General features: G+C 36.4%; 2 protein-coding genes across 2 annotated transcripts; both read left to right on the plus strand.

The window, feature by feature from the left end:
* The first annotated feature begins 741 nt into the window (after window positions 1-741).
* On the plus strand, window positions 742-12,441 carry LOC105675647 (neurotrophin 1-like). The gene is made up of 10 exons (XM_067347815.1): window positions 742-3,901; window positions 6,410-6,547; window positions 6,806-7,090; window positions 8,655-8,754; window positions 8,827-8,950; window positions 9,490-9,663; window positions 10,020-10,178; window positions 10,486-10,823; window positions 10,898-11,177; window positions 11,528-12,441. Exons 1-10 carry the CDS (start codon window positions 3,869-3,871, stop codon window positions 11,772-11,774), a joined length of 1,878 nt encoding a protein of 625 aa, XP_067203916.1. The 5' UTR covers window positions 742-3,868; the 3' UTR covers window positions 11,775-12,441.
* A 2,538-nt stretch (window positions 12,442-14,979) lies between these two features.
* Window positions 14,980-16,741, plus strand: LOC136997049 (enolase-phosphatase E1-like). Its single transcript, XM_067347214.1, has 2 exons — window positions 14,980-16,662; window positions 16,709-16,741. Exons 1-2 carry the CDS (start codon window positions 14,980-14,982, stop codon window positions 16,739-16,741), a joined length of 1,716 nt encoding a protein of 571 aa, XP_067203315.1.
* The last annotated feature ends 1 nt before the right edge of the window (window position 16,742 follows it).

A 16,742-nucleotide genomic window follows, 5' to 3' on the forward strand; every position in this document is an offset into this window, starting at 1 on the left:
CCGACGAATATTCATTTACAGATTACTAAGATAGTGCTGTTGAAACTCTATAATAGAAGAGGCTTGTTTCGCTTTCCGACCAACCGTTTTTCTCATGGCTTTCTCAGCTTGTCATCCGAATTTACGTTCTCACGGTTTAGAGCGTTTACTCTGCTCATTCGCAGCTGGTAATGCCGCTGGTTCACGTAATCAGCGACTTAATGCTGATTTACGGATCGGCAGAAGACTCGCCGTGAACTCACATCGATCACTTTCCTGTCGATCACTTTATAAAGTAATGAGAAAAGCCGCTGAGACGTTTAAAATGACATGAGTTGTCAGAACCGCGAATGTCACTCCGTAATTAACTTTAAATACCATCGTAATGAATGGCACAAAAGTTTTATCTTAACATTCATAACATAGCGTGATATTTATTTTACACGTTGAAGCCTCGAAGAACATTTGAAGAATATTTTATTGTTAATCGCGTGATTTGAGATCGTTCTCTCTTTTACAAAAATGCAACTGTTACACTTTAATGCGCTTAATTCTATTAAGAGCGTAATAATTCGATTGTTACGGCACAGCGGCGATCTGCATCTGTGCGATTGATTATTAAACATTCTCTGAGGCCTCGTTTCGCAGAGCTGAGTCCTTTATTCCACAACTACTCATCCTCTCACGAAAGTGGGTCGATTGTAATTCTTAATATCGAGGGAATTAGCCGCGCACGTTTTACTCGCGACTTCGAAACAATTTAATCGCGCACCAGACAAACGTTCTCTAACGACGACGTGCAAATCTGTACACCGCCGCGGTAACGTTAGCGCGTCACTAATCGAAGACGGTAATACTGGCTAATCGTACGTCGAAACGCGCATTCGCGCATAACGTAAAGGCGCCGCTTTCACCCCTTCCGTCGTCATCAAGCAGCTGTTATTAGAAACGGAATCCGCTTTGGAGGAGACGAATCTCAAGTGGAGCGAAGCAGTAACGATTTTCGGACGCAGCGTCGCTTTCGTGAGAAAGAAAGTCGCTGACGTAAGAGGTCTTAACCGTATGTTAATTCCCGTTATTTCACCACTAATTATTCGCTATAAAAGGAAGTAGAGACGTAACTTCCGGAGAACTTTGTTTGGTGATCAGGTAAAATTTTTTTTTTAAGTATAATTATATGACATATAGTTGACGAATTTTACGATCATTAAAAAAACTTATATTGAAAAAAATTTGTGAAATTAGTGACACTTCAAAAATAATTTATATTAATGCCGATTTCTAGAAAGATACCATGTAAATAATTTTTAAATGGCACATATTAAATATAAATAGTTCGCATTTTAGGTGCTTAAGCAGATTTTACTGAAAGAGAAGAACGAAGAAACGCATATTGTTATAAATACGCTAATTATAATAAACGCAAAATATAATTAACATGAGAAAGTGTTTTTATATGGCTCGTGCTTATCATAGCACGATCTTATCGTGCCTCTAATATGTCTCGTGTCGAAATACATGTGCATGTTATACTGTATATGTAAAATAACACTTTCTCGCCATTTACCTTTTCACAGATATTACATAGATCACTCGATATTACAGTGCACAGTACGCTTTCCAAGCAATTTCATGTGATTTAATCTGAAGTGAGAAAGTTTACGATTGCAATCCGCAATTGCACATGGTAGTTCTAGTAATATACATGATGTTATACAATTCACACTTTTATAGTCTGCTCTGCAAACGAGCTAACTCTTCGTCAACAACCGATGTATCTTTTCGAATAAAACTTCAACTAATAGCTTATATCAAATGAAATTATTTTAAATGCGGTTGCATCATGCAAGAATTTACATCGGATCGATTATTACATAATTTTTTAGATATATACACATATACATACACGGAGAAAATTTTATATCAAAAATCACTATGTACGACAGTAGCCGCGGACCATGAAGGAATTATAAAAATTTTTACTATGTTTTTGATGAAACAGTAAAAATTTTCGGTCCGCGGCTACTGTTGTACATAGTAATTTTTGATACAAAATTTTTTCCATGTAAAGTTAATGTAAAAGGAAGTCCTCAATAAAAGAGCACACGGTCCATCAGCACACTTTCTGAAATAGTCGTGTTTATAAGCTGTCACGATGAATTTGTTGAGAGCAGTTGAATAGAAGACAGATATGCCATAGAAAATACCAAGTACAAAATTAGGTGAGGAGACTTTCTCTAAACAATCGCATATTGTTAATCGCATTATCGAAAGTAAGAAACGTAAAGTGGCAATCATAGAGAAAACAAAGTTGGTCGGTGGTTAACCCACTGCTGTACACTCATCATTTAATTTATTTTTACGATATGATATTTTATAAATAATATGAATATCTAAGTCAGCCAAGCGTGATATTTTATTATTAAAAAAATGAGTTTTTGCAAGAGTGCTGAACCTCAAGTTAAATTATGCGTGACAATTCGGTAGCGTGGAAGAGTAATAAAAAAAAATACTTTCTTTTTGTTTAACATAGTGATTTTTTTTACTTTCATTTCTTGAATATGTATTACAATTACTAGACAAAAATAATTTTGTCTAATTTACATGTTATTTTATTAAAAAATTAAGGTCTAATTATAAATATGTTTTTAATAAATTTTTTAATTTCATAATATTTGTAAAAAGAAAAATTATACAAAATTTAAGAGAAAAATTACTAGCTTTCTATCACTATATAGGTTGCCAAAGACATTTTGTAGATCTGTAGAGTCACCTGCTTCACGCACGCGACAAAAAGATCGAAGTAATCGATGGCGAAGAAAAGCTTTCTCGGTACAATAGACTGTCACATCGAAAGTACCAGATCTAGAATAGTAATCATAAACAGAATACTATGTTGATCATCCGGAATAGTAATCATAAACAGAAAAGTTCATCACAACTCGACAATCATGATATACAGAGTGTGTTACCGTTTCGTTTCTCATTTTTTATCTATAAGCTCTTTGATTATTTTGGAGTCGGTTTTTCTAAGTCAAAATTAAATAAAATAAAATCTTCTTTCATAATTTTAATTAACTATTAAATAAAAAATCTGTTAAAGAGCAAAGTTAAAGAGCAAAGTCTCTAAATAGAATAATAATAAGATTTTTTTCATGTTCTCTCATTTTGAAAGCTTGATCCACGAAATTTTCTAGGTCTTCGACAGCTTTATTAGCTCAATACCTTTTTTAGAAAAGATATTCAGGTTGATGAAAAAAGAGTAACTAATTAAAAAAAAAGTACGATGAACCTGGGACACTTTGTATACTACAATACAAGCATGCGATGCTGCGAGTCTGTTGACCGAGAGTAAAGCCTCGCTCTCTCGCATAGACGGAGAGGAGGAGCTCAGCTGGCCGACTTCTTCCTTCTCTCCAGTACGACACGCTTATCCACCAACCCAACGACGGTCCAGTTTTCTCGGTCACGGTTGCACGAGGGGGAGATTGCGGGTTCCTACATTATCCCCACGTGGTCCACATGGGGGAGCTCTTCGTCTCCTACCACCACAGGAGAGTTGCCGTTTCGCGCTAGTTCGAAGAGCAGATCGGCTGCAGGTGGATTTGGCGAACTGACATCGGTACCGAGAGGTTCTTCTAGAACAGAGGCCCTCCGTCGTTCATCGGTGCGGTCTGCCAGTTTTGAAGCAGGTTTCAAACAATCTGGGATAGTGAACTCGAATTCGTAATATTCGTGAAAAAAGTTCTTCCGTTGAGTGTCTGATAATATAGTTCCATGAGAGTGCTGAGAAATTGATGAACCGTTGCATGACAGTGACAGTGAAATCCGTGATACTTGCGGATCTGTTGATATTGAAACTGTTGATGAATCTTAGTGGTTTGCTAGGATGAGGATAGGACGGTCGTGTTGGGTGCTGCTGGTAAGATTGATTCATTAAAATTGATATTAATTTTTATCAATTAAAAATAGTGTATCTTGCGAGTTTTTAATTATTTACTAAGTCCATTTTTGTCATATATATATATATATATATATATATATATAACAAAATTTTCATACTTTTAATTACACGAAAAATATACGAAAGAATATTTGAAAAGAGCGATAAACAAATTTTTTATAATATTCTTATGCGACAGATGTCTAAATTTTATCCTCCCTTTTTTTCTCAAAAATAGCATTTTTAAATTCTTTACTAATTATTATTAAAATATTACCGTGTAATTACTGTTTCTGTGTATCAATAACTGTACCTAAAAATTATCAGGCTTGAAATCATACTTGGAAAAAAAATTTAATCCGTTAGTTTTGGAGTTGAATGAACGATGTTCTTCACTTCCTTTAGTTTCTTGACCGAGTGATGCTCTCTGAGTCAGTTTACTTTATCCAAAGTGGAACAACCTTTGTCGTGACCTTGATCCAGCGGTTCGCTGGAACGAGGAAAAGTAATAGATGCCTCGCATACGGAATACCGAGTTCGCTCTCGCACGGAAACTTGCGAAAGGCTTTACATCAGCGTAATGAATATGGAACTCGTGCGACTAAGAATACTCATCACGAAATGTTCAAACGCAGTCACGCGATTTTGTTCATTGCTGAAGAACTCATTGATAATCAGTGAAATCTTGTCTGTTCGATGTGATTATTAGATTGATTACTGGTCGCCGATTGAAAAGTAGTGGATAGAACAGGATTTTAATTTTTATCAATTAAATTTTAACTTTTATAATAAAAATTTTATTATTTTAACTTTTATAATAAAAAACGACATAATTAAATTCTTATTATTATTCTTGCTCCTTTTTTTATATCTTTACAATCACAATGAAATTTTTTATCTCAATAACGAGCGGAAATGTTTCTTTGATAAAAATCTAAAAATAAATTAACTTAATTATTTCCTTGTTTTATAAGTTTATTGTAATTTTATTCAGATTTATTATGGAAATACAATGTTTCAAGCATTTTCTGGTATTAAATTTAAAAAATGCGTGATGCCTTTGTAAGATATTTAATTTGAAAAAATGCATCTCTAATGATTGGATAATAACAGACCTACTCTTTGCCGGTCACGTTACAGTTGAGAACTTGGTTTTTCCAATGCATTGCATGACACATCGTGATTTGTAAATTCTCATGTGCGTGCGTAGCTGTATCCTGCGTTCGATGCTCTGAACACTACATTTTTCAGCGAAACTAGATGCCGTTATTAGCGTATTGAGAAGAGATATCTTTATATTCGTGATTTATTCCGCTATTATTAAAGCGCGTAAAAAATTAATAAGCGTTAATTAAGGCTACCAATCCTATTTTATAAGTATCGATAAGTATAATGTTGCCCCGATTCACTAATACGTGTATGAGTTTAACGTTTATCGTTGATGACTAGCTTTCGACGTGATTATCTCTCTCACAATAATTAATTCGCTCAGCCGAAAATAATTAAATTGAAGATAGCTTATCGCGTTCTCCAATTATAAGTTGTCGACTGTCAGTCTTTATCTTAAAAAGAAACTTACGGCTATTTACTTTCACTAAATCCGAGTCCACAAAAATCGTATATGTAAATTATGCATTCAATTTATTTAATAAAATATGATGCTAGGCGATCGAATCTGCATAATACTTTCGCGACGGAATCTCAAACTCTGTTCTCGACGGTTGCATAAAATTGTGACGCAGACTCCATGGCATGCTGCAAAAGAGCATTGCGGCCACTGCGTTTCCGGTGCAACGAACGTAAACACACAGACCGACGTTTCTCCGGAGACGAACTTCCTCCTCGTAAAAAAAGGAAAAAAAAAAGAAAAAAGAGATCTCTTGTGCGATAATCGGTCCACGGTCTTGGCAAACAAGAGATACGTATAACGTAATTTACGCTTCCTTGCGGTTCATTCCTGGCTATGTACAGCGGTTGCACGCTCGTTACGATTGTTTCTTTCCGGAAGTTGCATTTTATTGTCCCTTCGCTCAGCCACGCGCGCCGTTTTCACTAGAATTTCATTAAATCGGCGTCTCGCCAGCGACGCCCACTAATTAGCGGTGTCAGATGTTAATTAACGTATATCATTTTGCTTATAAAAATTCATCTATTTATGTTTGCATTTGCATTAAGTATAATTTTTAACTGAGAATTAATTACAGCTAATTATGTTTTATTATCAACAAATTTAGATATGATGACACTCGCGAAGTTAATTAACTCGGATTTGTCGTTTAATCTGAATCAAGTGTTTTTATCCTTTAATCTTTCTGGCTATTAGATAGTTAATGACATAATGATGTATATTTTCATTCTATATTTATAAATGTGTTGCATAATGCATTCGATAATACAATATTATTCTAACGACTTATTTAATAATATTATATATAAGAAAAATTACGTGTCACAATACGCAACGCGCAATTTTGTTTCCGTCTCTAGACAGTTTTGTTACTGTCCCCGATCCACGCCGAGAAGGACGACAGTGCCGATCTCGACGATGGCGAAAAATCTCAGGAGAAGATATCGGCGTCGCTCAAGCTCGTCGACGAGGAGAATGGCAAAAACAGAACAAACAAAGTATGTAAAGTACTAAGCACTAAGAATCGAAGAACTTTCGAATAATATTTAACCGATATTGCTTATTTTTTTACTTTTTCGTAAAATCCGAATCGCGTAAAATGTAAAATAAAAATGTGAAATAAGAAAGATAACAAACCAAAGACTTAGCACATAATAATTCGTACGTTGCTTTCTAGTTTATAAATAAATATTACATCAAATTGATTCAGCAAAACGACGAAGATACTTTCTTATGAAACTAATCTCTCTTTCCAGGCAATGAAGATACCGGAGAAACGAGAGCAAATTGGCGAGGTGGTGCCGAGAGCGCGTAGTCGGCCGCAAAAATTAGCGGCACTAGCATCCACGAAAATATCAAACAGTACGACTTTCTCGCCACTTGAGGTGGTTCGGTCCCTCGCCGGCGGCGGAAGCAGAAGGAACGCCAGCAGAGAATTAACGCTACCTATCAACATGGATGTAACGAGGATCATATCCGAAGATACCGACTCCGAGGAGAGCGAGTCGGGCGAGGACGCGACGCTCGAAGCGCTACCCGAGGTGAGTCAAAGTGTACAAATCAAAAGCGGCGTGTATTTATACGGCGCGCGTTCGTGCATAAATGATCTATCACTGGCGACTTTTTCTTACCACCGGAGAACGGTAGAAAGTCGAAGTTTGACGTGTCTACTTGTCGTAAATTTCAACGAGATTTATCTCGCCGAGTTAAATATATGTATGTTTTCCCTGGCAGACAAGTTTCTCACGGCGCTACGCATGTAAATATTGAATTTTATGTATGAAACCTGTAATAAATTCAGGTTCCAGGACGATTTCTAAACTACAAAATTGTCTAAATCGACATCTACCGTATTATAGCTTAATACAGAGATCATTGATTGTATTTATTGTAAAGACCAGTTTGACGCACCATTCATACTTATTTTCTATTAATGAGACTTGAATTATAATCAAAGATCGTCACGTTATAATTATTCAGAAAGATCTTAGAAATTCTATTAATCGAAACATTTTATTTTGTAATTTATTGTAGTTTCTAATTTTTATTTCTTTAAGCTTGGCTATGTTTCTAAACTTATTGCGAATTTTGGTCAATATGTCATATATTCGAAGGAATATATTTTTCCGAATTTTAATTCAGCACATCCTTCGATTGTGGGTCATACATTACGGTATTCCCGGATTTAGAACGAGACGGTATCGTATAATTTCGCTTGTAGCTTTAAACGCCGGCTGTTAAACGGCACCTTTTATGCGAGTACTTTCACGCGTTCGACATATTTTATTGCGACGCCTCGTCGCAAGGACCATCTCATGAATCTCGTGAGTGGTCGCGTTTACTATACACCGTCGGATGTAACGCACGAGAGAACGACTTTCCATTCTGGACATTAATTAGCGAACGACATGAACGAATATAGGCGGATGTGGATTTACTTCGTGTAGATTCGCAGATAAACGACGCTAGTGGATAGCTATAATAGTTACAAATAGAGTCGGCAGACTGTATAAAGTGAATGCAATAAGAAGCGCAAGGTAAAGGTGGTTTATTACTGTTTCCTTTAACCGGCAACAGATTTATTTGTTTACGCAGTGTAGAGCTTTCTATGCATTAAAATCATTAAGATTATTGATAGGCACAATCAATTTTCACTTTGCATATTAGACATAAATAAACATACGATAAATTCAGGAAAATGATAAGATGCACGAATTTTAAGTGGGCAATAAAATACATCGTTAATAATACGCAAGCTGTACAAATAATGTTCCTTTTTATTTCCTTTTCACACTTTTTCAGTATACCTAAATAAACGGTCATTAAGGCCATTGTGCACAAACAATGCTTGAAGACGTTCATAATTATGGAGAATACATATTGTGAATTTCAAATTCGCACGCTAATCTTTAATTATGAATTTTTTGTACATTATTATTATTAATAAGTATCAGATTTAACAATATTTCTTTTTATTATACTTTAACTAAAAAAAAGGAACACAAACTTTAATGTCAAAATTATAAAGTTTTGATAATTTTATAAATTGGAGAAAATAAGGGTATTGTTCTGAACATTATTACGGATAAATTTTCTGAATTATAGGCCCAAGAACTGCGATTAGTGAGACCGAACGAGCGACGGCGACCCGTACAAGTCAAACCGTTACGGCCACCACTTCCAAATCGAAGAAATGTTTACACAGGTCAGTTTTCTCATTGACAATTGCATCAGATAAAAGCGATAAAAATGCTGAGACAGACCGTTCGATTTTCAGCATCATCGCGGCCGTCTATCGTGCGGTCCTCTAAGCGACCGAATGATTCGAAGAGGAGACCCACGGAAAACGAATGCACTTTCTTCACGAAGACAGTGTGTCTGGAGGCCAACGATTATCCGCAGTAAGTCCACCTCGAACTTTCGTTTCGGCGTTGAATTAATGATGGACAATTGTTATGCGGCAATTTGCATACGGGCGAGATTAAAATCTCTCGGGCCGTCTTAATTGGCGAGACTGCGGTTTTCACTTTCCGCGTAGCCCTCCTCCCGAGAGGCGACCGAATTTTAAAGATAAATAAAGCGTATCATTAAGTTATTATAAAAATTTAATTAATTAAATTAATAAGATATTAGCGGCTATTTTTTTTCTTTTTTTCGATTATTTTCAAATTTTTTGTATCATCTTTTTGTGAATAGTTAATAGTTAATAATTAATTTGCATTAATTCGCTTATTGCAAAGAAATATATATTAACCAATTGTAACATTGCTGTTTTTCTTGCTAAATTTTGCTAAAATTTGGTCTTCACAAGTTGAATTATTATCTTAATTCTTCGAATAGAAAGTGAATGTGCATAAAGAAAATTTTTCCCAGTAGAAAAAATAGACTATTGTTCACTTTCCCGAAGAAGCATGCATTAATAACGCTCTTAACTTTCTAGCGAGGCGATAATAAGAAGTTTAAGGTCTAATAAGGAAATGGTATCGGCTTTGTTGACGGACTACAAAACGCCAGATGCCGGAAGCATAGAAGAAAAATTGCCGATTGCTCTAGCATTGGATACCAAATATGAAAATCGCTATGAAAACAGATACGAGAGCAACGAAATTAAAAGGTAAATAATAAAATGTTTTTTTCTAGTTATATTTTTAAAATTGTATATTCTCAATAATTTTAGAATATGTATATTGTAAATTTTTTAATTTTTAACTTTAATATGAATAAAAAAAGCCACCCAAAGTAAGCAAAATGTTCGCAATGTTGACAATAAATTTATTGTTAATCTGGTAATATTGGACTATCTAGGTACTCGTACATAGATATCGAAAAATTATTTGGTACAGCTTAATATGTATAAATTTAATTTAATCTCTAAAATAAAAGTCTCAGAAAAGTCAAAAAAAAGACTAAAAATTCCACAATTTATAATGATAATTATTTTCGTCATTAATTGTACATTTTAACTTTCAGAAGATCCGACAATCCCTTTGACAACGTGGAAGAGGGTTTCACCTGCCCGTCAACTGTCAAATATGCTCGCCCGCAATTGGCGAGAGCTGCTTCCGGAGTCTGGAAGTATATAATAAACACAGGCGAACACACCCAAACGATACGATTGGAAAAATGCTCGTAAGTATGATATTATATGTAAGGCTTAAAAGAGAAATGTGTAATTTATTTGGACATTGATTAACAGTTTACGTAATACTCCATTATAAGTAATTGATGAGAATCACGAGATATTTATTACCTTGTAAGGCATTGACTTGTTTAAAATATGCATTACAATAAAGAGTTCGAATGCAATAAAGCATTAACTATAAATTAAAATTAACAAACTTTAACAAATAAAATAAATTTAATAAATCCTTTTCTTAACTCAATAAATATGCAAATAATTCTGATAGTTATTTGATTATTTAATATTTTATCACAGCAATCCACATTCGAGCTGCTCGTTTATCTCCGAGAACTACCGTTCCTCCTGCGTGCAAATCTACAACTACCACAGGCTGCTGACCTGGGATCAGAAATTAGGATTGCATATGGACATATTTAAAGTACCAACTTGCTGTAGCTGCCATGTGCACGGTTACTCCGAGATCTACCCGCCGCATCAAAAGGATCCGCCAGCAAAGCCCAAAGAAACATTTCCGGGCTCGGAGTTCGCGACAATCAATGATCAAAAGGATGATTTCCAGGACCTTAGCAAACTCGGCAGCTTTAATCAGATCAGCAAATATACTCCCATCTCCAACTTCGACTCCAGTCTCGGTACTTTATCCAATAATTACTCAGCATCGATTCTATGTCGAACAATTTTGATGAACATTTCTCGTCTTCTTCAGTACCCAGCAACAAGAAGCCAATATTAGACATCACTCCGACGACCAGGCCCAGCTTCACTCTTCCTACTAGAACCAGATTGAAGAAGCCCGCGTCAATTCTGAGGCCGTTTGACAAATTACCGCAACAGCACGCGCCCAACACGCGAGCGCCGGGCTACAAAGGGCCGCTGACAAAGGGCAACAGACCCAATCGGCTTAGCAGACCTCCCTTCAGACGGGAGTCCACCTCCCACGCCGAGGATTTTATGGAGACTTCCGCTAATACCTCGACTAAAATCCGGTAAGCTTTCCAATCACTCATTTTTAATTAATGGATTACATATTATAATTAATAAAATAAGTATTCTTCTTTATTAAGTAAAACAATTTATATCTGACATAATAGCTGACAAATTGATAAAAAGTGATTTTTATTGATGTTTATTTGAGAATTATAAATTAACTTTAGATAAAATTAAATTAATTTATTAAACATCTGAAATTAATCATTATTTAAAACCTTATGTTCTAATAAAAATCACTATTTAATAATAAATTTATTTTTGCAACAAATGAGACGCTACTAATGTCTTTAGAATTAAATCTTGGATTTTCTGAATGCATAAAAATAATTTTTTTTTCAATTGTTAGATATCCATCTTTATCTAGATACAGCCAGCCGTACGACCAGGATGTGGACGCCACGTCGAGGCTGCAGAACAGCGGCTTCGACGATGAGTACCACGAGCCGCAGCGGAGAATCAATTATAACTATCATCCTATCATAGACTTCTTTAAACCGGAAGCTGCCATGCTGCAATCCGCGGAGCCGCAACTTGCCACCCAGCCGGCACCGGTTCAAAGTGACAATAGCGCGTGGAAGCCGATGATATCTTAGACCGTAGTGTTCTTCCTTCGGAGTACCTGACATCCTACTTTAACGAAGATTCCAAATCACGCATTTCGCGAAGTCCGCCTTTCTTATATCAATCTCTATAATCGTGAGAGCGTATTATTTCTTAGAAAAATATCCGATGTCCCGCGATGTGATATTCATAGTTCAACCCGTGTCCTTGGAATTATTTTAAGCTAAGAAATTCAAGTAAAATAAAATAAGATTGAAAGTTCAATTAATATTTAATAAGTAAATTGCGAAGACTTATCTATATACTCAGTTTAATTACAAATACTACATCGCAGGGCATCTTGTATTATTATAAAAATTTAAATATATATTTTATCTAATTAGTTTCATTTTATCGTCAAACTCGTATATGTAAAGACTTAATAGATATTTACGACGTATCGCTCAAAGGATTATTTGTATAGTAATAATAAAATGGGTATCAGAATAGATATTCGTAAATATGATCAGTCGATAAAGTATTATGGCCACAAAGGGCAGATGCAATAATCGTTTTTTTTTTTTTTTTTTACTGTAACACGTCTATCTTGACCTACTATTTATTAATCATTAGCTCTATGAGTTATTTATAAATTGTACTTAAGGATTTTACAACATTTGTTTTCTTTTTGTATTACAAATAAAGTATTTTTAGATTGTTCTTTTGTCTCGACGCTTATTTAATTGTTTGATATAAGTTGAGTCAATTACAATATATCTTACAGCCGACAGGAGAAAGTGTTTTATTCGTAATCGAAGCAATGCCGATCGCTGTTAGCATGAAATGTGCACGATTTACTTACCGCAACTTATTTCAATCAGCGATCTGTGAATGTTTCACGTTTTGGAAGTTAAAAACTTCTTCCTTCCTGTGTAGCTTGCTTTCGTGCCAGGGTGACTGACCATCGATTTTTCTCAGTGAATTGCGGATATGATTATTTTATGTAAAACCGAGAGGATGTAACGCAATCATGTCATCTTCGCACAAACGGAGAAAGCTAAATTTTTTTTCGCAACTGTGTGTTTTACAAAGATTGCTCAGAGGTGTGCACCAGATAATGAAGTAAAAACCGGAAGGATTTAAGTCTGTTTTATCGTGGTCCAACTTTTATCAATCCATTTTGCAACTAAAATTCAAATAGATCTATTTGTATAAATCTTCATATTATATAATCTTGTTATAATTTTTATCTCAAATATTTTAATCACAATATGTGTTACAAATACAAATATAATAATTTAATTATAGTCAATAAAAAAATAAACTCAAGGTGCGACGAAACATTTATAATCAGTATGCTGCAATTTTGAATTTCACGCTGTGACACGTAACAAATTATTTTTACGACTTATTAATTAGTTACGATTTACTTGGAATTGAAACCGTTCTGCTTGTTATTCGGAGTAAAAGTGAAACGACGTTTTGTAAACGACATTTAAAAAAAAAAAAAAAATTAATTATCATTAATGGAAGGAGGGGGGAGGGAGGCGTATGGCATGCAATAAAATGTATATTAAAGTTAGAAAACTATTTTAATACAATATTAAAACAGTTCTGCTTAGATAATTACATACATAAACACATGTTTAATTTGTGTTGTTCTTATTATAATATACATAGCATGAGTTGTGGTGCGTAAAATAATCTCGCCTTTGTGAAAGGCATTATATTGTTCAGCAAACTATACCGTTGTGACTGAAGATTGACGGTGAAATGCGTCTCATAGTATTGTTTTCTGCGAGTCGATTGCACATGTGCAATTGTATGAAAATTAAGTCGATCTCCGTAGTCATAAATTCAAATGTTTCATCACTGGAATATTCTTATGCAATATGTTCAAAAAAATTTAAATTATTTGTATTAAATAATAATTCAAGTTAAAAAAAAATAATTTGTTTATATTTTCATAATTTTTACAAATGAGATATTCTTTAATAATTGATTACATTTAGAATATAAAATAAAGAGCGAAAAAATTGATTATTAAAAAGCAGATGAAAAATACTCTACTTATTTAACGATTTAATATTAAAATTTGTATTAATTGTGGATATTAATTAAAAAAATTATAAATATTACTTAAAAAAAAAAAAAATTCTACATCAATCTAAGCTCTCGTATTTGCTTTCTGAAATTAGAAGTTCCATATTCCATTATCTCGCGAGTTCGTCGGAGCGAAGAAAGTCCCGGAGCTCGAGCGACACGCTTCGCGGCCCAACGCGGAAAGACGCGGGAGACAATTGCCAAGCCGAAGCGCAGCCGGCGAAACGAACGAGTTACAGCTGACTGAACGAAGTAAATCGCTTAGACACTTGCCTTACTGGATATCTCTATGATGCATCTTCGTACTCTCATGCCGTCTGCTTGTACGTCAAACATTCTTTACTTCGCGTTAATAGCAGAGCATTTCGTTCGATTAACGACGCGCTCCTTCTTTCACGCTCCGTCTTTGATGAGATGACTGCGCTTGTAGCGTAATCGACGAGTGCATCGTAATTGAAACACTGGGGATAGCCTATATATTAGATACCAAAGTTTCTAATACGCGAGCCGGAGAAGAGAGGCGTCTGGGTGAAACGGCCTGTCCGAACGGATCCAATCGAGAGTGGCAGAATCGTTGAACGGTCGGATCTGCACGCTTCGCGGAGCAGGGTCTTTAGTCGTTTCAGCGTTTTTCACCCTCTACTTCGCCTTTCAGATGGCTGGAAAATATAAATTAGGCCACGCGGCCCGTACCGACGGCCAGTTTGACGGAAGACCTCGATCGAAGATGATTAGAAATCACGCGGCGGCTCACGCGTAAATCGCGAATTTCTCTCATTCGCCGCAACGAGCGTTTAAATGCACAAGTGTCGTTTCTGGAAAAACGATTATACGTTCTCCGAAAGTTGAGCAGCACAGTAGTGTCTCTGTCAAACGTAAGAGTTTGAACTGTACTGTTTAAAAATATCTGGTGAATATAATATTTTATTCAGTGCCGTTTCAATTAATTTTCAACTAAATAAATATATCCGTACCAGAGATATTGCGATAAAATTGTAATATGTCTTCTGATTTTAATGTTTAATTTTTCGATATTGATTTATAACATAAAAATTGTGATAAGACAATCATTTATTGACGAGTGTTGCTAGCCACATGTTAAATGATACTTTCTCATTTCAATAGTGATAGTGATATGAAGAACAATCCAGAGAAATGGAGCAGCAACAAGAAGCTCGTAATTTAATTACTTTTCTTCTGACAATTGTCAGTATCCACTTTACGTCATCGTCGAATCAGAATGTTTACACCATCGATATCGGTACTACCGATACTTATCAAGTTACCGATCACGTCTGGCTACAACCCTTAAACACTACGACATCGAGCTATCAAGAGTCTACGACGTATCTACCAGTTTCAACGAGCATTACAACAAAGGAAATACTCGATTCTTCAGAAACGAATGCTGTGCATCGATACACGCAGCCGTCCTATCGTCACAGTGAAGAACACAAAGAAGCCGATAATTCCGAAGAGCCTTCGGACCACGTGATAGCATATTCGGAACACGAAGAGGCGAGAGATGTGCCCACTCGACCGAAGTACGTTGCTCCAGGAATCTGGGCAAAGCCGCCACCGGATAAGAATATCCCGTTGGACTTCGTACCGAAGAAGTTGCACGCTCAAGTTCGAGGAACTCACGTCGTAAAAAAAGTACCGCAACGAGAAGCAATTGAGAGCGCCGAGACCGACGAAGAAAAGCGCAATGCCCATCGGTTGAGAGAAGTCGTCACGAATTCGAAGGTCAACACGGTCTACACGGAGGAAGGATACGAGGACTCGGCCTACGATCACGCAGGACACGTTAGAGACGCCGATTTCCACGAAGGATTCGCGCGCAAGCTTCACGATGAAAAGAAAAGCGATCATCATTCGTCGAGCGGACAAAATAAGGAAAAGGAAAACGACGAATTCAAAGACTACAAAGAGGATTATAAGGATCATTTGGAAGAAAGTAGAAAAGTCGAGCAGAATTCGAATGATGAGTATAATCTGATAGGATACGGCAGAAACGCCTGGAAGGAGCGTTCCGAAATCGACCCTAAACTCGTTATTAAAAACGGCATTCGAAACCTTGAAGAGGACATCGAGAAGGATGCTGAGGAAACTGAAAGGAGCTCGCAGATCTATCAAAAGGCGCAAGAATCGAAGCACCGTGATGATGTCAAGACTGACAGTTCAGAATCAGAGGAGTCTCGCGACGAAGATGATTTAAAGGACGAAGAGAACAAGCCTACCAAGTCAGAAAAGAAAGGTTTCAAATTGAAGAATGGAAAAGCGAATTTTGTAAATAAAGGAACGAAGCAGTCACACGGATTAGAAAAAAAGAAGCTTCACGAGAATCACGAGATGACTGTGATTCCATTCGATAGAAAACATTCAAGTAACACTGAAATCCCCGCGAGTCTTCAGGGTTTCGTAACAAATCCCTCGAGTTTGCAAACATCTGTCGACCAGACGACTCTGCGCTACGTCGCTCCGACAGCTTTGTCTCAAATCGACGAACCGACGACAATCAGTTACAGTCAGATGTTTTGGGACTATTTTAAAGCGAGACAAACCCCGTCGAGCACCGAATCGTCCGCGCGCTCATCAACCGCGAATTCGCGGCCGGAAGAGCGGAAACCGATCGCAGTGGCGACGATCGACGGCCACGGTCCGTATCTTTTAGTGACGCAGGACGCAACCACGACGTCACCTTCCTCGACATTATTCGATTCGGATTTCGGCGTCAGTTCCGCTCAAGCGCACAATCGTCATTTACTTGGACGAAGCGACGACGTCAACTACGTCGACAACGTGATCACCGCGTCTACGACTGCGACGTTCACCACCGTGCAGCCTCTCATTCTTCAATCGCTGTCTCCCGTGAATCCTGAAGACGCGGGATACTCGACGACTTTTCCGGATGTAGT

Source organism: Linepithema humile, chromosome 1 (genome assembly GCF_040581485.1).
Source record: "Linepithema humile isolate Giens D197 chromosome 1, Lhum_UNIL_v1.0, whole genome shotgun sequence".
Taxonomy (NCBI): Eukaryota; Metazoa; Arthropoda; class Insecta; order Hymenoptera; family Formicidae; genus Linepithema; species Linepithema humile.

What these genes read in the sequence shown, in the direction of transcription:
- LOC105675647 (XM_067347815.1), top strand. Translation starts at nt 3,869, where the DNA reads ATGAGGATAGGACGGTCGTGTTGGGTGCTGCTG. An exon ending in CAACTTCGACTCCAGTCTCG is followed by an intron (nt 10,824 to 10,897) that starts GTACTTTATCCA and finishes CGTCTTCTTCAG; the next exon opens with TACCCAGCAACAAGAAGCCA. An exon ending in AATACCTCGACTAAAATCCG is followed by an intron (nt 11,178 to 11,527) that starts GTAAGCTTTCCA and finishes TTCAATTGTTAG; the next exon opens with ATATCCATCTTTATCTAGAT.
- LOC136997049 (XM_067347214.1), top strand. Translation starts at nt 14,980, where the DNA reads ATGGAGCAGCAACAAGAAGCTCGTAATTTAATTACTTTTCTTCTGACA. An exon ending in CGACTGCGACGTTCACCACC is followed by an intron (nt 16,663 to 16,708) that starts GTGCAGCCTCTC and finishes TGAATCCTGAAG; the next exon opens with ACGCGGGATACTCGACGACT.